At 44.5% G+C, this 22,943-nt stretch overlaps 1 protein-coding gene and 1 pseudogene across 2 annotated transcripts in view; both read right to left on the bottom strand.

Annotated features, from left to right (window-relative positions):
* The window catches only part of POU2F1 (POU class 2 homeobox 1), a 239,499-nt gene extending 222,566 nt beyond the window's left edge, over nucleotides 1-16,933 (bottom strand). For both annotated transcript variants that reach the window (XM_075564425.1, XM_075564435.1), the window contains exon 1: nucleotides 16,872-16,933. In XM_075564425.1, coding sequence (XP_075420540.1) covers nucleotides 16,872-16,932 — 61 coding nt within the window. In that variant the 5' untranslated portion in view covers nucleotide 16,933. The remainder of the gene's footprint in view (nucleotides 1-16,871) is intronic.
* Nucleotides 541-1,385, bottom strand: LOC142437197 (vacuolar protein sorting-associated protein 28 homolog pseudogene; annotated as a pseudogene).
* Nucleotides 16,934-22,943: the final 6,010 nt, after the last annotated feature.

Here is a 22,943-nt window from a genome sequence, read left to right as displayed (position 1 = left end):
ACCCCGAATTAAGACAAGTTATCCACTTGCTAACTGCTGAATTTTGTAGGGCATGTCTCCATAAACTTTAGTATCACTGACACATTGCTTCTTACCCAACCTTCACCATAAATTTGATGCTGGCTCTTGTAGAATTCATATTGCTCTGTTAAGGGCTCTTTTCAAACTTATATTTTATTTTTTTAGCCTCGAATCACATCCTGTTTAGACATGTTATTAAAAAAAAAAGTTAAAGTGAGTTTATTTTTGGTGGGAAAAAATGTTGAGCTCATGTATATTTTTCATTATATGCATCTCTCATGAACTTTTTGAAGACCCCTCACATTTTCATGAAAATCATTCTGAATTTATGGAATCCTTGAAACAATCTCAGGCCTACAGACCCACTCATGCCTATATTAATATGTGATGGTTGGAAGTTGTAGTATTTCTCTTTTTTTTTGAGAGGCCAACATCTTTATTGTGGGAGGGTGGGGGGTTCCCAGCAAGGCCACAGAGACAGGCCAGGGTGGGCATAGGCTGGATCTTGGGCGTGAGGAAGTGGAGTCAAGCGGGCATGGCTAGATCTCAGGCATGCAGGAAGCCGGTGAAGGCACTGTAGGCCGATTCAAGGTCAAAGAGCATCTGGCGCACCTGGGAGTCGTCCAGTTCGTCTGAAGCCGACATGCCGCTCAGGGTCTGCAGCCACTGGCTGACTGTCTGGCGGCCCTCAAAGTCAGGGGGTAAGTGACTCATGCGGTGCATGGTCTCCATCAGCCCCCGAAGGTCAGGCTGGATCTCATCCATTGCTCGGATCTCGAGCCGCAGCTTGTCCATCACCGTGATGAAGAGAGAGACAACATCCGCGATGCAGCGGTTGAGGTTGCCCTTGTCGTCCTTGATCGTGATGGGGCGGTCCTCCTTGATCCTCTCCATGGCCAGCGGGCAGTCCAGGCGGAACTTGCGGCAGAACTCATCAATGGAACTGATCTCTGAGCCCTGGACCTGTCGGAAGGCGGCTTTGTATTGGACCAGGAGCCGGGAGCAGGCGGCTGTATACTCTTGGGGGTGACACAGTCCTTGATGTACGCCTTCTCCAAGGCCTGCACCGTTTTCACCACTGCGAAGAGCTCCGCCATGTTGTCGTACTTCTCTCGTTCCCGGGCATTTTTATACAGCTTCACTTCCTCATTCATATAGCTCGGGCTTATTTGCAGGAGCTCCTAGACCTGGAGTGGCGGAGATCCCATGGAACATGCTGGAGGCTCGGGCAGGGCAAGCGCAGCAGAGATCCAGGGAGCAGGGGCACTAGACTCACCAGGGGGCCACTCAGAAAGATTCCAACCAAACAGGGCCTGGCGGGCGCCGCAGGCCGGGGAGATGGCGCCAGGGGCGGAGAGCTCCCTATCGATGGCCCCCCTGAGTATTTCTCATTAAATACAATGAAGCCACCTTTCCAACATCACTGTGTCTTTATTGAGTAGTGAATGAAATGACTCCCACTTGGAAGCTGTTAAGATGACAGGAAAAGAAGAACCACGCAAAGCTGGTAAGCGGGACAGAGAACTACTGAGGAGGCACAGCCACGGCTCTAAAATTTCACTCAGGAAAGCAGGGTTGTCATAGCACTTGCCACCCACTTCTCGTTTTTCTTTTTCCTTCCATGTTTCTTTCTGTCTTATACATACCAGTGAACACATGTTAGTTAAATGTGACTCCATGAGCTATGCATCACAACATCAAGACCAAATAAAGGATCGAAAGCAGAAGAGTAAGAGTAAAAACTTCCCCGTAGAGTGCTACAATGGACAGCTCCTATCCACCAAAAAGAGCCCGACTAAACAAAACTGTGAAATACAATCATCGCAGGGCACTGACATTAACATAAGGAGGAAAATGTTGAAAAGTGTGTGCATGTTTCTTTAATTGATGTAACTTTAGATAAGATAAATGGGAGTCCATGGGCTTTCTGACTTGAGTGGCTCTCACTGCCCTATCCACTCCAAGATCCACTTATAAGAATAATCAGTAGATCACTCCTCGTTCCACTGACTTGAGGCCTTCCTTTGAACTCAAGGACAAAAATCTGTAACTTTGCCAAAGAAAACTAACAAGCTCAGTTGGGAACTAACAAGAATAATCCTCAGCTTTATTAATGTGAGGTTATGATTGTGGATGGGGAGACGCAGAAATTTAACAGGGAGATCTGGAAATAAAAGTCTGAGATAAGTTCGCCATCAGCAAAGGGGAGAAACTTTACAAGCTCAAGATGGTTTTATGTACAAACGTTGCCCAATGGTTAAATATTAAAGCACGACCAAGGAAACCCAAGGAAGTCAGACTAACAACAACAAAATGCCTGAACAGAGACAACCACAACTGCACACCTGCAATGAAGATGAATCCCAGAGTGTAAATCTAAGTAAATTGTTATTATAACCAACAACCCCCTTATGCAGATAAAACAGAAACTGGAAGTGCTACAATATATTACTTAAATGTCTGGTTTTTCAATAAAAACCATGAGGCATGCAAAGACACACATGCTCCAAAGACAGCAACATAAAAAGAAAAGGGAAATGCATTCCGAGGACTCAGGTGTCACGTTTAGGAAGAACTTCAAAGCAACTATTATAAATCTGCTCACAGAACTAAAGGAAACCGCTAAAAGAATTAGAAGAAAATATGAGGACAAAGAGTCAACAAATAGGGAAACAGAAGCTACCAAAAAATCAACTGTAAATTCTAGAGTTATAAAGCACAATCAGGAAAACGAAAATTTGACTTTTGGGCTCAACAAGAGATTTGAGATACAGAAGAAAGAACCAATGAACCTGAATACAGAGCAACAGAAAGTAACCAATCTGGAAAACAAACAAGAAAAAAGCTCCGCAGTGCCCAAGAAATCTTAGGGACAATGTCAAACATCCCAATAAAAAGTCATGAGAGTCTCAGAGTCTTTATAGAAAAAAGAAAGTCTTTATAGAAAAAAGGGAGGGGTGGGGAACAAGAAAGGGTTATCAAAAATTCTGGTTGACACTTTAAGATATTGCGACCAACAAACACACTAATCTATAAATCTACAAGCCCTAAGACAAACAAACACCTAAATATATCAGCGTCATATTGCTAAAAACCAAAAAAAATGACTAACATCATTAAATAGCTGGTTTCTCATCACAAACAATGATGAATTGTCATGTTTCCTCATTTACAACTACGCATTGGTTGCCAGGTGCTACCCAGTCAGTTCTGACTGCAATGTACAACAGAACAACACGCGTCTTAGTCCTGCATCATCCTCACAATCATTATGCTTGAGCCCATGCAGCAGCCACTGTGTTTTTCATGTGACTCAGGGTGTTCCTCTTTTTAATTAGCCTTCTGCTTTATGATCCTGAGATCAGAAGAACGAGATGGTGCCCACAGCTCTGACCAGGATCACAATAGAAGGCCTTACACAGAATGAGGGGAAAAGGGCACTTATGTGTCTGATAAAGACGAAAACCCATGACATGATGTCCTTGAGCCACCCTTCTAACAGAACCAGAGAATCCATTCCTGGAAATAACTTAGAGCCAATAAACAAAATGCAGCCCTATAACGTGGGAACATGCTTCCCAGAGCATTCAACTACATGAGACCAAAAGGGAACCGTTTACCTGGTACAATTCAGAAAGCAGAAAGAGAAAGCCAAACTGAGCCAATGAAAATGAGAATCTGAGCAGAAGGGAGAGAGCTGCAGACACACTGAGGGGACCACAACCAACCACGGAAATGATCAATGTTAAGTTGTTGAATGGGAAACTAACTTGCTTTGGACACTTTTATTTAAACTACAATAAAAAGTTCAAAAGGAGGCAGGGCGGGGGTGGGGTGGGGTGGGGGCGGGGCTAGCTAGTTGTAGAAGCAGAATAAAGAACCAGGTCTCTTGGTTCCCACTCTTTCCCCTATGGAACCCTTCTGGTGTATTCACTGAGACTCAGTCACTGATCAAGGTTTTCTAGACAATATGCAATCCTCAAAAGCAACAAGTAATTGCTTAACCCAATCACCTGTAGAGCTTTTTAAAACTATGGATGGCCAGACTTTTACTGTTTTAGAAACTCAGGAGGTGCAGCCTGGGCCTCTGCATGTTTAAAGAGTTCCATGGGTTAATTCTTAACCAGCAAAGGTTGAAAAACAGGAATTTAATAAATCAAGCATTGTTTATTAAATGCCCACTCTGTTTCTAACAGTGTGCTCCCACTTTCAGAGCTCTTAGAGGAGATAAGTCTTACTTGTATATGAACCAATTAACGAAAATAAGGCTGTATAATCAAGTGCTGAATTAGCTTAATGAACACAAATTAAGTACTGAATTCAGAGAGGGGAGGACAAGAGCTCAGGCTTGTGAGATTGAACACTTGTGGAAACAATATAATCGGTAGTTCCCAGGTGGTAAATAAGAACAGCCATTTCCAAACTGCCCAGCAGGAATCTAAAGTCACTCAAAACCCACCGTCAATTCCAACTCACAGTGAATATATAGGATGGAATAAAATTGGCCCCTGAGGTTTCCAAGGTTGTAATCGTTCTTTTTCTAAATCATTTTATTGGGGGCTCATACAACGCTCATACATCCATCCATTGTCTCAAGCACATTTGTACAATTGTTGCCATCATCATTCTCAAAACATTTGCTTTCTGCTTGAGCCCTTGGTATCAGTTCACTTTCCCCTCCCTTCCCACTCCGCCCTCCCTCATGAACCCTTGATAGTTTATAAACTAATTTGTCATATCTTACACTAACATCGCACTTCACCCACTTTTCTGTTGTCCGTCCCTCAGAGAGATTATATGTAGATCCTTGTAACTGGTCCCCTCTTTCTACCCCACCTTCCCTCCACCCTCCGGTATCACCACTCTCACCACTGGTCCTGAGGGATTCATCTGTCCTGGATTTCCAGTGTTTCCAGTTCCTGTCTGTACCAGTGTACATCCTTTGGTCTAGCCAGATTTTTAAGGTAGGATTGGGATCATGATAGTGGGAAGGAGGAAGCATAAGAACTAGAGGAGAGTTGTATGTTTCACCATTGTTACACTGCACTCTGACTGGCTCGTCTCCACTCTGCAACACTTTTGTAAGGGGATGTCCAGTTGCTCATAGATGGACTTTGGGTCCCCAATCTGCACCCCCATCATTCACAATGATATAATTTTTTATTCCTTGATGCCCAATACCTGATCCCTTCGACACCTCGTGATCACACGAGCTGGTGTGCTTCTTCCATGTGGGCTTTGTTGCTTCTGAGCTAGATGGCCGCTTGTTTACCTTCAAGCCTTTAAGACTCAGACGCTGTATCTTTTGATAGCAGGGCACCATCAGCCTTCTTCACCACATTTGCTTATGCACCTGCTTTGTCTTCAGGGATCATGTTGGGAAGGTGAGCATCATGGAATGCCAGTTTAATAGAACAAAGTGTTCTTGCATTGAGGGAGTACTTGAGTGGAGGCTCAATGACCCATCCGCTACCTTAATATTAAATCTATAAATATATGCACATAGATCTATTTCCCCATCATCATAAATAAGTATATCTACATATATACATACCTGCATCTAGACCTCCACAAATGCCCTTTACCTCCTAATTCTTTCCTCTATTTCCTTTTACTTTCCTCTTGTCCCACTATCATGCTCAGCCTTCATTTGGGTTTCAGTAATTCCTCTCAGTTACATTACTGTTGCTCAAGCCCTACCCCACCTCTTACACCCTCCTGGCAAGTGATTTTGGATCACTTGTTCCTTAGTCCCTGAGTTTGTTAACACCACTTCCTTTACCCCACCTCCCCCTCTCCCATGGCCCCTGGAACCCTCGGACCGAGGTTTTCTCCTCCAGGTTGTTTATCCAGCTATGCTCCCTTCTTGATTCGCTCCGTTTTGGAGGGGTTCAGACTGCACTGCTTCCCCACCATGTGACACCAGAAATGTTTTCTGTCACAGTCTGCTCCAGTAAGGGGGCAGCGTGACATGTGCTGTTGTCGTTTTCCAAGTCCCCTCTGTGTCCCATTAGCTCCCCGCAGGGACAAGGTTGTAATCTTTCCAGAAGCTGACTGCCACAATTTTTCTCCACACAGCAGCTGGTGAGTTTGAACAGCCAAAGCTGGGGTTGACAACCAAGCCCTTTAACCCACTGTGCCACCAGGGGTTCCTTAGGAGTTCAAAGGATCCAATGAAAGTGCCCTAAGGGAGGGTGCATTCCTCACCCCCACTCCAATCACAACCACTTACAAGGACTTACACACATTAACCTTCTACCCAACTGCTTTTTAACATATGAAAAGGCTTGTTTTACAAGTGAAAAATTAAAAGTCAATAGGTAAAATAACATGCCCCACAGCCCCAAAACTGACTGGGGATGCAGAAGCCTGGTCTCCCAATTCCCAGTGCTCCTCTCACAATCCCACACTGTCCCAAGCAAAAGGGGGTGGGGGTAGGGAGAACAAAGGTAAGCAGCACAAGCACTGGCTGAGTTTCCTTTCAAGTCACCTGACTCATACCGGAAAAAGACCCTTGATGGCACAGTGGGTTGCTAACTGCAAGGTCAACAGTTCGAACCCTCTAGCTGCTCCAAAGAAAGATGTATAGTCTTGGAAACTCCCAGGGGCTTCTGTCCTATGGGGTCACTATGAGTTGGAATCCACAGGTTGGCAGAGTTTTTTGTGTGGTCCCACAGTGGGATGAGGTTCTGGGATGATGGACAGGGGAGATAAACAGGCAAGCCACCATCCCAAAACAGCTCTTCAATGGAACCATTTTAGGGCGACTGTAAACAGAATTTTTTTTTAACTAAAACCCAATAAAAGAAATGTTGTGTTTACAGTGGAGTCTTAAGGGAGTTCCAGCTGTTTAATATTGTAGTAGAGAATAAGAATCCAAAAGCAAAATTTGGATTCGATTTGGGGCTAGATTTGAGAATGTCTTGAAACCAAGGCCCTGTTTAAAGTGGATACCCTGCAAAGCTTCCACTGTATGATATTCTAGGACAGGTACCATGAGGATACTCCCTCTCCCCGATGCCACTGCACACAGGCCATATACAACCTGCAATACTGTACTCACAGAATCAATCAGCTGCTAAAGCTTCTCCCTCTCTACAGCAGCACGAGTAATAAAATTGCTGATTTTACTCTTGTGCTCATGTGAGAAAAACTATTACCGTACTCTAAAAATGCTTCTGCTATCAATTTCTTACTCCCCACAGCATCCCGCTAACACTGGTATTATCACCACCTTATTGCTGAAGGAAATAACCACTGAAGTCCTCCTGACGCCAAAATGAGATGTCTAGAGTTTACAAAGCTCAGACTCGGTGCTCAGTCCACACACATGTGACATGAACATAATTCTCCACCCGGTCATTTGTATGTTTATCACACATTGAATTCAGTAAATATTGTTCCAGTCTTCACAAAGAATATATAACCTAAAATGTAAGACCCACGTCTTACACGCCCTATCTAAAATTGAACTCATTACCTTAGTCCCCAAAGAACTACCAGATATCAATCAGCTTTTCACTGCAAATAGCTGCTAAATACTTGAAATTTACAGCTCTGATCCTGGCACTTTCCAGGACAACAACAACAAAATCAATGACTTCGGTGTAGTTGTTTCCTGCCATCTAATCAATTTTGACTCATGACAACCCCATGGGCGCAGCGTAGAGGTGCTTCCCTGTGACCTCTCAGAAGCAGGCCTAGACCCCTGGCTGCCCTAAACCCGCTACTATCCAGTGGGTTTGGACTCATAAAGATCCTACAGGGCAGAGTAGAACTGTCCAAGGGGGTCCAAGGCTGGGCTCCTTTCAGAAGCAGACTGCCACATCTTTCTGCTTCAGCGTGGCTGGTGGGCTCACACTGCCAACCTCTGTGCCACCAGAGCACTCAGCTCTTCCCAAACTCCACCCTAACTCAGACCACTGCCTGTCACACAGCCTAGGTAACTATTGCCCACACACACTGAGCGCTTATTAACAGAGTACATTACCTTAAGGAAAATCGCTTCGTCTAAGCATTAGCTTACTTAACTATGAAATGGGTATAATAATGCTTATCTGAAAGAACAAACTGAGGTAATAAAAATGAGTGCTGCTATAAATTACAAGGTACTATAAAACACGCATTATTATTATTATTATTATTGTCATGGCTATGGTAATTTTATGTACACCAGCCTAGCTCCAGAAGGGATATGTGGCAGGTAGCCCACACAAGATGAATAAGAACTTCATATGAACACAACAAATTATAAAAATACAAAACAAACATTAAGAGAATAAAATGGAACTGAGAAAAAGGCTAAAAATGCATAAACACTATAATCACCTGTGCTTCCTATTTAGTCCAAATACTGCTGTATGATTTGAAAAGGAAACTTAGACAACTCAGCATTCAGAAGACTTAAGTGAAAAACCATCGGTAAGAAACAATACAGTTCCTACTGTAAAGACCAGGCATGAATTTCTCCCAAAGGCCCTTATTCTGTGCGATACCACTACTAGACAACACCCTCAGTACCTTTACCACAGACACGGGTTGCACTATTCTGGAAAACTGGAAGCTTCTCAACATCAGGAAGCTCTCATACATTTCTATCTCTAGCACCACGAGCACGTTTCTTACTTACAGCAATTATTCAATACCCTAATTCTTAATTCTGATTTCCACCGATCCGATCTCTGGTTTCCTAATTCCAGCCATCTTGTATTCGACCACAGTACTCAACACCCATCACAACTTTCCTTAGTTCAAAAAAGCTCCCTCAGCTTCCCTGCCATATTATCAGCAAGCGAGCGAGAGAGAGAGAGAACACAACTATTATAACCGATGAGGCAATTCCCATTCTAAATTTTTTTATCTTTAAAGTCCAGTTTACAAGTCTCACTTTTACTTTTAAAGCTTCTTGGGCAGCAATGTGCTAGAAGGAGAGTGGACAAAGGCCAGAAAGGGAGGCACACGTTGGAAAGTCAGTCTTGTGTTGTCATCAGAGAGCCACTGCTGTTGAAAAGTCATTAAACCACTGAAAGTAGTCCCTTCAGCACTACAGGGTCTGCAGGGTTTCAAGTTGGGGTGCTAAACTCAAGGTTGACAGTTTGAAAACACCAGCTACTCTTGCTCCCTCCCAATCTCGAAAACTCACAGCGGCAGTTCTACTCGGTTCTAGAGTCATTACGAATCGGAATGGACACGACGGCAGTTAGAACACCAAGAACCAAACTTGTTGCCAATGAGTCAATTTCAACTCTCAGGGACCCTAGAGCAAGTGTCCTCAAACTACGGCCCGCTGAGGACATTTATCCGGCCCGCCAGGTGTTTTTGCCCTATTTGGTTTTTTACTTCAAAATAAGATATGTGCAGTGTGCATAGGAATTTGTTCATAGTTTTTTTTTTTTTAACTGTAGTCCGGCCTTCCAACAGGTCTAAGGGACGGTGAACTGGCCCCTGTTTTAAAAGTTTGAGGACCCCTGCCCTAGACGACAGGATAAAACTGCTCTCGTGTGGGTTACAGAGACTGTAACTCTTCAGGATTAGAAAGTCTCACCATTCTCCTGCAGAGCAGCTATGGTTTCAAAATGCTCTTCTTAAAGTTAGCAGCCCAGTGAGTATAGGGTCCACCACAATTTAAACTAACCAATGCTGTGGATTTTTGGAAAACCTTTAGAATAGATATATATCCAGGACTCTGAACCAATTCATTCCAGGTTTAACCCCCTGCTGATAATTTCCATTTCTACATAAGTATCACCAGGGACTCTACAAGAGTCCCTGGGGACCTTGATAAAACACAGGTTCTGATTCAGAAGCTGGAGGGTGGAAATGAAAATTCTCAGCAGGGGTCAAACTAAATGGACATATCTGGAAACCCTAACAGTCTCTACAATGCTTCCAGCTCTAGCAGCTTAGGATGCTTTGGTTCTTTCCAACTTGGACACCCCCTGAGCTGTGCACTCATGTTTTAATTTTAATATGTAATTATATACTATTTTTTAACTTTCTTAAATAAATGTGTCAACTCCTCCTACAACTAAGACTCAATCTTATAGTCCCTTATTCCCCAAAACATTTTAGAAGCTAAGATAAATGTAGGGTTTTTTTAATTGCAGTTAGAATCAAGGGGGGTGGGGGGATGGCAAGGGGGTGGTTTGGATTTCCCTTCATTAACCAGAAGAGTAAAACACATGTACCAAAACAAGAAAATACCTAAAGCCAACCTTGCCTAGAAAAGCCAAGTTCTAGTCCATGGGTTACAAAACCAGCCAGTACAACCTCATTACTTCAGGGGCCCACAGTAAAGGGCAGAGCCTCTTAACATGCCTCAGAGCACAATGCAACACTCCTTTGCCAGCTACTCCTGAACTTCTCTATTTAGAACTGCTTTAAACATTTTTCAAAGCTCCCTAGTCAAAAACAAACGCACACCTATCATACTCACTGCCATCGAGTTGACTTCAATTCATAGTGACCCTAAATAAGGGTCCCAAGGCTGTAAATCTTAATGTGCACAAATCACCTCATCTTTATCCTGGACAGTGGCTGGTGGGTTTGAACCTCCAACCTCGTGGTTAATATGTTGCTGATTTAAGTTCATACTCTATTGCTACTGCTATGCAACCCAAAAAAAAAAAAAATCAAGAAAGCCACAGCTATATTACGAAATTCTCATATGACAAAGTAAACTGTACTTGCTATGACTTCTAGTGTTTCGGGTTAAGTGAAGTCACCACCATTATTCACATGGAGAGCTTTCAGTTTTGCGTTTCTCAGCTTTTTAATTAATGTATCTTTTTCTGGATGAATCGCTTCATTTCCTGGACAGTGCTTTAGAAGATAATCTGACAAATGTTGTTTTACTGATTCTCTTTATCATTCTTAGGCTTAGCAAATTGTAGGCAACACTGAACCATTGAGTATTTGCTTAACTAGAAAAAACAAAAATAAAATAAAGGAGATACATCAGCCACTAGGTATATAGCAGCGGTTCTCAACCTGTGGGTTGCGACCCCTTTGGGGGGGGTCAAATGACCCTGTCACAGGGATTGCCCTATTCATAACAGTGGCAAAATGAGAGAGATGAAGTAGCAACGAAAATAATTTTATGGTTTGGGGTCACCACAACATGAACTGTATTAAAGGATTGTGGCCTTAGGAAGGTTGAGAGCCATGGTCTATAGAGAATGCTCAACAAATTAACACCCCATAGTAAAAGCACAGAGCCACATGAATTATACAGAAAAACCTCCTCCAGATTGGAGGTTCTGAACACAAGGCAATTCTCAGATTCCAAATTCTAGATAGCACTGGACATGTATCAGGATCAGGCAATGGTCCACTCTGCTGTTTCCCTGCTACCACTGCTGAAAGAGTTGTAAGAGTCCATTGCCAATTTATAATACATCTATGCTCAGTACAGAATAAAACAAATGTCTCCCTAAGAAGAAACACAAATCTACAGAGGAATTATTCAATTACCATTACTCACAAAACATCAATCATGCACAAAAACACTCAGTAAAAGACAGAGCTGACTAAGAAAATTGCTAATCTATGTTATTACCTTTTTCGGCCTCTTACTTAAGCAATAAAGAATTAAGCATAATCCTGTCCCAAAGAGTTTCCTAATAAAGATAAGGAAATAATTTATTCATGAGTTAATGAATCAAATCCATAACTTTCAACTCTAATGCCTAATATTAGATGTCTTGAGGAAATAAATAAGTACATTTTCTCAGGCATTTAGCATTAAAGGAAGCATCAAATACAAAAACATAAGACTATCAAATGGGCATGTTTTGTTTGCAACTTATAATGTTCTCTAAATAATTATCTGAATAGTTCTAAATGCAAACACTTCCATTAGAAAAAAAAATACAGCCCTGCTTAAAATTAGCTTCTGAGTTACCCTATCCATCATTCTTTACAAATTGCTAAATCTGTGCAATTCAACTAATACTGTTGCATAAAACTAATGACAATTACACACCACTAGTAAAATAAAATTAATTGTATGACGCTTGAAAGAAGGATAGTATTCAAAGATATTTTTTTTAAAAAAACACTCTGTTGAATCAATTCCATATCCCAGGGACTCTGTAGCACAGAGTAGACCATCATGTTGGTTTCCAAGACCATAAATCATTATGGGAATAGAAAGTCTCATCTTTACTGGTCTGTTTGAACAGCCAACCTTTGATTAGCAGCTTAACCCACCATACCACCAGGGATCCCCCCCTGCAAAGATTAAGGCTGTGGAATTTCAACATTAAAAATAATAATGTCCTCCAAGTATGAGAATACATATTCAGAAAAATGAATGAACAATTTAAAACAATGACAAAGTTCAAGATCAAGCAATATAGATTCAAGACACACAAACATTTCATCTTAATGGAAAACACTTTGAAAGCTAACATTCAAATTTCCACCTCAGTCATTTTGGAACCAAGGAGTTCTGCTCCTTAGGAACCTCAAAAGGAGCCCTTGTGACACAGTGTTTAAGCACTTGGCTACTACACAAAAGGTCAGCTGTTCAAATCCACCAGTCATGGAAGAAAGATGTGGCTGCCTGCTTCCCTAACAATTTACACGTCACAGACCCTGTGGGGCAGGTCTGCTCTGTCCTGCCCGGTTGCCATGGCCACCATTCAAGGCAACAGTAGGTTACTGGTTAAGTGGTTAAAACATTAAAGTCTACTAAACATAAAAATGTTGATAACAGCAATTTAACATCCTGAACCCCAAATTCATTTCAAAATCCACTGGCTAGATGAGTAACACTGATTAACAATTACCTCAACTTAGCAATAAAACCACATTTTATTTCCTACTGCTTTATAATACCTATCAATACAGGGAACAGTAAATTACAATCTGGCAGAAAACTACGCCATTTAAACCTGAATAATAGCCACTATTTGTTTTTTCCCCCTTGACTACTGGGTTTTCTGACAATGACAAAATGACAGGAATTAGAAATTACTTTAGGGGAAAGAGGGTAAAAATCATTTTTACAGTAATGGTTTGGAAGCAGTATAGGTCTTTGGAAATTAAAAACATTTGACCAGCTGTCACATAAATTTCCAAGACCTTAAATTCAAAAGTACTATTATAATTAATAGGTGGGGCAAGTTAAGCAGGGAGTGACAATGGAATCTGAGGGAGAGGATCCAAACTGCGGCAGGGAGAGAGAACACTGGAACAGCAGCTGAGAACACTTGGGCAGCAGTTAGCGGGAAAGCGCAGCAATTCTACCACATTCCCAGGGCATTTTAATTGTCGGTATAAGATAAACTAGCTAAAACTATGATGAGGGAAAAAAAATCATTAGAAAAAATTACTAATATGCCATAAATCATAAGTTATGGAAATAAAAATGTTGGTATCATTAATCAAAATAAAAGACTGATGAATTTATAACAGATCCAAGAATTTTATTTTTTAATTGCTTTCAATACTTTTCTCTAAGTATTCTACTTATTTTGAACACTGTAACTACAGCCTCTTGATCTTCTCCACTTGATTCTTTAAAACAGGTTCTAAGGCAAGTCTGTCTTCTAGTCTGGGCCAGAATCACATAAAGTCAAATAAGACGCTTCTTATTGGAGTTTGGGGGAATCACAAAGAGCCTGCCTAAAATAAGCATAAGGATAATTTCTATGATTATCTGATTTAAAACCCAAGTTTGAGAATTTAAGGAAATGAATTTCTACAGTAGCTCAGGAAGCCAACCAAAAGGCCAGTTAACAATACCCAACCTTCCTATGTTATAAAAAAATAACAGGGAAATTTTGTTTATAAAATGAAATGAACATTTCAACACCTTGGATAAAGCATCTACAGCCTCCATAGTGGTTAAGTTGCAGCTATAAAGGAAATTGTCCCGAGATAAATGGTTTCCCTATGAGAAGGTTTCACTGCTACACTTCACCTCAGGAAAATAAATCAAATTAACTGCACCTTGTCCTCTGTCCAATGACATCATCAGCTTGACCACATCTTGGGAAACGGGTGCAAAAACATATGCTATTTAAGGCATGAAATCATATTACTCCTTTTTGTCCCTCCAACCTCAAGCTTCAGGTCTCTGAAGCAGTCATTCACTTGAACATCTCATGAAAGCTACAAAAATGTTTAACTGCAGCTGCATTCAAGACCTATCGGGAATGAAAATTACAGTGAGAACAGATTGTTTGGAAATTGGCTGTTAGTCAAGCAAACCTCGAATTTTGTTTTGAATAAGTCGAAGGCGAGGAATTTCCCTCAAAATACTAATCTAGCACAGACCACAAAGTACTTTAACAAAATTTCAAAGATTTAACAACCTGAATGTTAAAAATATTGCCACTCTCCTGAAGCAAGCAACTCCACTCAGAGAAAAAAATAAAAAGGAGGAGGACAGTATAGCTACATAAAATAATAGAGACATGTACCCAGAAAGGTCCAAAATCAAAATTATTGCTTCCTCTAAACAGCAAGAATTAATCTGCCTCTCACAGACCAACTGTCCTAAGTCTAGATAAAATATAAAATCAATGCTGACAACTTAAAGAGGGGCGGGTGTGCTGGGAGGGAAGTAAGTTCCAAGATGAGGGGAGACACCAGGCCTGTGTTTATTCTTATATTTTCCCTCATTTACCATGGCACAAACACTCAAAGAAAACATAAACCCCTTTCTGTTTTCAGCAGCACTACAATTAAAATATGCCAGTGTATGGCAGCGGCACAAAATTAACGTCAGCCCATTTTAAATAGAAATTAAAGAGATGGGAAAGGAAACACGGCACTGAAAAATTATGAAAGTACTGTTCATTGGAATTTCTAAAATACTTAGCACATCCACAACTATTTTTAAAAAAAGGTATGGGGAAGGGGATACTCAAATGGTGTCAGAAATACCGCAGCCCTTCACAAACGCTGAAAGTGTTTAAAACTTGAAACCGAGGGCATCAGCAGGAATTATCCCCCAAACGAAGTGAATTCTTTGTATTAAACAAAATCTATTTCACAAGCTTCCGAAAATGAGAACTAGGAGGGGGTTTTCTGTTGTTGCTTTTTTCCTTCGGCCCAACGTTACTGCAAACTATGAAAGTCTTTTTGAGAGAGAACAAAACACGGGAGCTGATGCTTAGCTAGGAGCTGTCTTACTGCTGGTGAGGTCTCAGGAGGGCTTGTCTTGCCCGCGGGGGTGGGTATGTGTGTGGCAGTCGGCGGAGGGAGTGATTTGGGTTATTAGTAAATAAATCAGGCGGCAGAGAGCATGAGGCCTAGGCCACTGCGAGCAAAGCCCAGGCCTAGCTCTCTCCCCTTCTCCTCCCTGCATGGTCTGGGTTTGATCTCAGAGCCCTGTGGATTGCCAAGGAAGGGGGAAAGGGAAAAAAAGAGAAGAATCATATCGAACCACAAAAGCACATGGGGCGAATGTAAAATATAAACACGGCGTTGGGCTGTGAGTGGCTGTTATTAAAGGTCTGAATTACTAAACATGAGAGGCGGGGAAAGCCAGGCGGCCATTTCAATAATATAAACCTCCCCGAATTAGACATTATTCAAATGAGAGAGGAGGTTAAGCTAAGCAGAGAGCAGCGAGAAGCCAGCACCCGGCAAGAAAACATCACCCCCAAAAATAACAACGGGGGCGGGGGGGTCCTCGCCCCCACCCGCCAACTCCCACCGGAGAAGGGAAATCAAGACTGAGCAACTTGTCAGGCCAGCCCGTCGCGGGCCGGGCGCGGGGACAGCGCGTTCCGTCGGAGTTCCCGGAGGCCTGGCGCCCCACGGGCCCCCAGTCCCCCCGCCCGCCCCTCGCCACCAAGCGAAAGGCGGTGGCCCCGGGAGGGCGCGGTAAGAAAGAAGTCCGGCCGGGCACCTCCGACCGAACCCGCTCCCCGCGAACCCACGCCAGGGGGGCGGCGGGCTGTTCCGGGACCCACGGGGCTGGTGGCCGGGGCACACGGGGCGGCCCCGGAGGGCACCCAGTTACGCGGGGAACTTTCCCCCGCGCTTCGCTCGCCACCCAGGGCGCGACGGTCCCCACTCGTCGGCCCGAGGCCACCTCACGGAGTCCCCGACCCTCACGCACCCCACCTCGACCGCAGGCCTGGCTCGGGTCAGGCCGCCGCTGGGGGGAGGCGCGGGGCGCGGCCGAGCGGTCCCGGGCCGTGACCCCCGGGCTCAGCCGCGCTGCAAGCCCGAGGCAGCGGCGGGGCGCCGGGGCCGCACGGGGGGCGCTCTCCCCGCCGAACGCCCGGCCGACCCCCGCGGTGGGCGGCGGCACCCCGGCCCGGCCTGAGGGGGACGCGCGAGCGGTCCGGCGGCGGGGGTCTGCCCCGGCCCGGGCGCCTCGCCTCCCCGGCATTGTGCTCGCCGCCCCCCGCCCCCACCACTCCCCCACCCCGCGCCCGGAGAGCCGGGTGCCCGGCCCGCGCCCCGCCGCTATGAATATGTAAAATGTCTTTATTGTCCTCGCTCGCTGCCCCGGCCCCGCGGACCCGCCGCGGACCCGCTCCGGTCAAGGGACGGCGGCGAGAAGGCGGCGGCGGCCGGGGCAGGAGGAGGGCCGGTGCCGGCGGGCGGGCGGGCCAGCAAGCGGGCGGCGGGGTGGGCCGGGGGCGAGAGGAGGGCGGCCGGCGGCAGCCCCTTTGCCCCTGGTCTCCCCCCTCTGCCTGGCCGCTCTGACCCTCTTTCCCCCTCCGCTCGGTGCCCGGCGGGGGCTCCGTGCTCCCCGGCCCCCCATCTCCCCGCCGTTAATTATAATAATCCTGAGTACTAATAAATTATGCTAAGTCGCGGGGGGGGCAGCGGGAGCCGGGGTTGAGTATGAATATGAATATGTAAAATGCTGTAATGATTACCTGCTGCTGCTGCCGCCGCGGCTGAACTCTCATCTTGACTCGCTGCTCCTCCGTCCGCCATTTTGAATATTTTAACCAAAATCGCCCGGTCGATAAACCCTCCCTCGCTCCCGCTCCCCTCCCCCTCCCGCCCTCCTTTGCCTCCTCCCTCCTCTCCGCCCCCTCCCGCGCCTTCCTCTCCCCGGGCGCGCGCCAGGGGGCGCGAGAGCCCGACGCTGCTCGCCACCCGCCCCCTTGGGGTAGCCCCGCCCCCGAGCGCACTGTGCGCACGCGCCTCGGGCTCGCGGTGGGTCTGCGCTAACTGAAGCGCCCTCCACCAGCCGGTCGTCCCTTTGCTTCATTTTTTTGCGTCTTGCTTCTGCACATGCGCGGCTTTCTCCACGCGCCTGGGATGCAGTCGACGCATGCGCTACCTCTCCTAGCTCTTTTTTAAGCTTAGCCTTAACCTGCGCAGTCGTTCGAGCCTCTGAGGTTAATTAGTCCTCCCTGTTCTGTCTGTGCTCCCCCCCGGCTTTGCCTGGGCTTCCCAGAGTTGTTGCCAGCAGCATGCCTGAAGAAAGGCAGGGGCACGGGGACCGAGAGTGTGGAGAGGCCAGGGCAGCAGGCGACCGTGCCTCCGCACAGCCTGGATCCCCTGCAGTCCCCGCTCTTTTCAGGTTCACGGCGCTGTGGCAACACTAGCAACAAAGGAGGGGTCGCCCCTCGCCAGGTGATTTCCGGCCCGCTGAGCAGGTAGCGGCGGAAACGCCCGCCTGAGGCACCTGCTGAGCCTCGCGCAGGCGTCCCGCTTTAATTTTGAATCCAAAGTAATCCCCGCCCCTCAGCTCCGCACACGCCGAGACCGCGTCCGGATTCCCGCGAGGGGGAGTGTCCTACGGTGGTTTTTAATTAGCCCCAAATCCCTTCTGCTCTGTTTGTTTCTCCCACCCGCAGGCTTTCCCTGGAGCTGCGCGACTTAAGTCGCTCGTTTCCGCCCCAGCTCTGCCTTCTGCATTCACGCCCTTGGAACCGCGCTCACCGCCTGGAAACAAGCAGATCGCCGAGTCAAGGAATAGGCTTTCTACCAAATCGGTTTAGGAAGTTTTAAAAACACATCAATAAACTGGAAAGTAGTGACCTAATGTATAAAAATATCGAAATCCGCAATAGCTGAATCATAACATTTTATTTAGCCGTGTTGCTTAAGTAAATATGATAGCAGGGAAGAGTTTTCCGTTGTAAGTTTATTTCTTTTAAACTGGTTGAATGTTACTATTATCTCTTTTATCTTTGTTGTTAAAATGCCCCTGTTTTACGAATTCTAACAGCCCTTTGCTTTTTCTAGAGTAAAAAGATAAGCAAAAAAGAAAAAAAGTTAAATGGAAGTCCTATTTAGTCTGTCTTGAATTGGGTAGAATTGCAGGTGCTACCTTAAAGAAAACTAATCTGAGAGCAGTTATTTAACGACTAAAGTTTTCATTGTGAGCCCTCCCAAGCTCAATGAATCCCTCACATTGCCAGTACAGTTAATGCTATTGTCAGTGACAACCAATGCATTTCGGGTGGGACTGATTTATTCGCGGTAATTAAGCCTTAGGGTGTGCATGACTGTTTGAGCCAAATAATTGGACCACCCTATAATCTCATTATTTCAGCCACACCAACACACAGTTAAAGAAATACAAACTCTGATCACGTTACGTTAATCTGGAAATGGCCTCACTTGTTTGACCAGCATGGCCATAGAGCAGCGGTTCTCAAGGAGTCGCCAGATTCATCACAGTAGCAAAATGACAGTGATGAAGTAGCAACGAAAGTAATTTTTACGGTTGAGGGTCACCACCACATGAGGAACTGTATTTAAAGGGTCACGGCATTAGGAAGGTTGAAAACCATTGCCATAGAGGAAGATTCAGAATCGTTAACTGTATTTAAAACATAAATCAACGAATTTGAAATCATGTCCACCAAGAAAAAGAACTCAAGTACCCTTATTTTTAAATTCCTGTCTTAAATGTCAAGCAACTGTTAGAGTCCTCAGGTGGGAAATACCTTGATTCTTGGCTCCCCCCCCCCAGAGAGAAATTCACACCGACTGCACCCCCATGAGAGAGAAGGGGAGACAGAGAGAGAGAGACCACAGCATGACAGAGCAGAAGGCAGAGGAGCAACTTGGAAAGAGTGTGGTCTCCTGGTTCAGGCTCTTTGGGGCCTTTCAGCTAGGAGAAGTGGCCGACAGTGCTGGTTGACCCCATTGGCTGAATTAATCCAACCTGGCCTAGTTTGGGGCCCACCCAGGTGTACCGCCTTCCTAGCTCAAGGGCCTGAATTGGCACATGCCCTTTAACCTTTATCAGCTTCCAACTACCTGTAGGGGACCCCTAGGCATGGAGAGGAACAGCCCCCTATCTTGGGACCTAACAGAACCAGTGGTGATACATTGGGTTAAGCGTTGTCATTGGCCTGCTAACAGAACATCAGCTGTTCCGCTGCTCCAGGGAAGAAAGATGACAGAGGCAGCCCGCTTCCATAAATATGTAGTCTTGCAAAGTTTATGGGGCAACTCTATCCTGTTTTATAAGATCAGCCGTGGCTTGATGGCAGTAGGGCTGACCTCCTATCTAATGTTTGTTTTGCTCTTAGACTAAATTAATACAACTTTCAGAAAGTCATTGTGTATATTACCCATTTTCACTACTTAATTTCCCTAAAGGAAAATTTCATGCAATGAGTATTTAAGTGGGGGCTGCTCTGTGAAGCAAGCGTAGTTTGAAATAGTCGCTATCAACGGTAAGGTGAGGTTGTGAATTGCTATCCGTGTTTCCCTATAGTCATCCTTGCAGTTGGACGTGGCCGTGTGACTATATTTTTTTGGTTCTTGAGTTGTAAGGAGTTTTCTGGGTGGGATTTCAGGGACACCGTTGAAAAGAAACAAGTTCTTTTGTTCTTCCACCATTTTTCCTACCTGTTGTCTGGAATGCAGATGTGAGAACTGAAATCCCTACACTTCTTGGGCCATGTTAGGAGGCACAAGAGATCAAGTCTCTCCTCGTGCTGAAGGGAAGCATGAGGGCTGGGTCTGGGAAGCCACAGTCTTCTTCGGACTAAAAGTAACTGTTGGTGCTGTCTCGTAATAACTAACTCACTGCCATCGAGCCAATGCTGACTCATAGTGGCCCGTGTGGGTTCTGATGCTGTAACCGTTGATGGGACTAGAAAACCCAGTCTTTCTCTCTGAGTTGCTGATGGTTTTGAACTTTGGATCACAGCCCAGCTGCACCCCTGGGATTCATGCCTCAGAGTCGTTATTACTATTAAATATTAACGACTGAGGAATGCAGATTTGGAGTGTCTTAGGCTGGGTTGTCTAGAGAAACAAAACCAGTGATAAGTATGTGTGAGAAGGACTTTATATCGAGAAGTAATTTCATATCAAGAAGTTATTCCAACCCAGTTCAACTTAATTCCATAGGTCCATGGGGCTGCTCCTGCAGGCAGGCATAGCGCCCCAGCAAGCAGGAAAGCCAGTGGGCAAGAGAAGACCACACCCTCAAAAAGGCATCATCTGGCTGGCACCTAATCAATAGGTTGGACTCCACCCCTACAGTTTCACACAGGTGCATGCTGATATAAAATCCAACTGCCACACTGGGGAATACATCTTAATTGTTATAATTGCCTTGAATAAGTGATTTTTAATCTATTTTTTCCACTTATAACATTTCACCTGTTCATAAAGATCAACACTTCAAGATGGCAAAGTGCATCCAGTAATCAATTTTACCTTACAACTGAGGTTTTCAGCCATGCTCCCTGGCACCCTCCGGTACTGGCTTGTTTTTTTTACTTTAGGGTAAAGTCATGCCCTCCACCTCCTATAAGGCCAGAAGACTCTGTTTTACCTATATTAGAGTTCAAGATAAGATTTGGTTTGAAAACAAAATGTTGTTTCCTCCTTTAAAAATTAAAGCAAAACAAACATATAGCCACACAAGGAGGCAAGAAGCCCTGGAGGTGTGGTGGGTTTGGAGTTTTACTGTTCACCACAAGGTCAGCACTGTGAATCTACCAGTCACTCCCTGGAAGAAAGAAGAGGCTTGCTGCTCCCATACAGATTTACAGTCCTTTTCCAGCCACTCATCTCTCCTGAAAGCACGTCTTGTCGTCTTCTCTTCTAAGGAGTATTCTAACTGTGCGTCTTCCAAAATGGATGTGTTGGTTTTTCTGGCAGTCCATGGTACTCTCCGTATTCTTTGTTAACCTTGCAGTTCTGACATTTCAGTTCTTTAGCTTTCCTTATTCATTGTCCAACTTTCACATATCAGAGTCTGGAGATTGAAGTGGTTTCTGGAACGTGAAGGGAGATGCATATGTATTCACCGCTTGTCTGTCACTAAGTTATACTCTGGCGATTTGTGCATTGCTATAAGGCTGGACAACACAGGTATTTCAGATCTCAGCAGGATCATCAGTGGAGTGTCTAAAGTAAGAAACACTAGGGGGAAAGGCTTACAGATTTCCTTCCAAAAGTTCACCTATGGTTCAAATAGAATATAGTCCAACTCGCTTGCTTTGGACTAACCATCAGGAGAGATTCATTGCTGGCGCCATGTTTGATGAAGGATAGGGCCATCGAGGGAGAAGACCCTCAAGGAGATGGACTGGCGCCACAGCTGCGATGCTGAAATTGAACATGCTGGCTCCTGTGAAGATAGTGTAGGATCAGGCAGCATTTCATTCTGTAATTCACAGGATCCACATAAGTTGGAGTTAATTAAATGACCACTAACAAAAGCATAACTGTTCCCTGGAGTTTCTGAGCTGGTGAATCGATGCAGAAGTAGATAACCATATCTTTCTCACTTGGAGTGATTAGTGGGCTTGAACCACCAACCCTGTGGTTAGCAGCCCAATGCCTAACCCACATTGCCACCAGGGCTTCTTGTACTTCATGTATGTGTGCTTCTATATGTATATATATACACACGTATACATACTTATGTGTATATGTATATATGAAAGCTACTGTCTGGGAAGAGTCAACCAAGATATTTCATTGCCTGAAAGTAGATATGTTGTGGATATTTCATTAAAGAAAAGCAAACTTAGCAACAGTAGCTTTAAAAAGTGTTAGGATAAAATGATCATGACTAGAGAAAAAATATGATCATGATGATTGGACATGAAACACTAGGACATTGATATGCTTTCTGCTCATGCCTTACAGGGTTCCCAGAAGTTCTTCCGAGAACTATCTTTATCCTACTTTCAGATACTCTCATGGTCCTTCTTAAGCAGGTAGAGAGATCTTTAAACGAATCAATATATTCTAGTAGCTTGTCAACATTCAAAAAAGGAAGTCAAACGTAATGACTACAGCTAACTGCTCCAGTTTATGTATCTACCCTCAATGTACAAAGTTGAACATTACTACTTCCTAGCGAGTGTACAATAAAACTTGCCATTGAATATTCATCAGAAAGCTCAGTGAACATTTACAAAAGCAGTTTATTTGGTACTGCTAAACTAAGAATATTCATAACATTTTTGGAGAAAAGATCAATGTGATTTAATTTTATCTAAACCAATGCTCATGGAAGTAGCAAGCAAGATATCAAACAATGCTATAACATTGGGCTGCACAAGACCTCTTTAAAGTGTTGAGAGCAAGAATGTCATTTTAAGCACTAAAGTATGCCTGTCCCAAGCCAGGAGGCTATGTTGTCATGGGGCTGCTGCTGTGAGTCAGAGTTGACTTAATGGCAACACACACACACACACACACACACACACACACACGACAGACTAAGAAGAAAATTTTGGTAATCTACTTCTAAAATTCAACCAAAGAAAACCCTGTGGATCACAAGGATCTATCCCAAATGTATGGGAGCAGAGGCCAACTCAGTGGCTAACAACAGCAGCTGATGGACACAGAAGCCATTGTCCCCTCTTGTTTAGGGTTAGCAAACAATAAAATCTTGCTATTGCTGCTTTCTCTCCCAAGCAGCAGCCAACTTCGGTAATCCATAACTCTTTTTTGGTCTGTTTGATTGGTTTTTGAGGTTTTTTTTAATGCTTTTTTTTGGGGGG

This window comes from Tenrec ecaudatus, chromosome 1 (assembly GCF_050624435.1).
Source record: "Tenrec ecaudatus isolate mTenEca1 chromosome 1, mTenEca1.hap1, whole genome shotgun sequence".
Lineage (NCBI taxonomy): Eukaryota > Metazoa > Chordata > Mammalia > Afrosoricida > Tenrecidae > Tenrec > Tenrec ecaudatus.
This window is presented reverse-complemented; position numbering and strand designations above follow the sequence as displayed.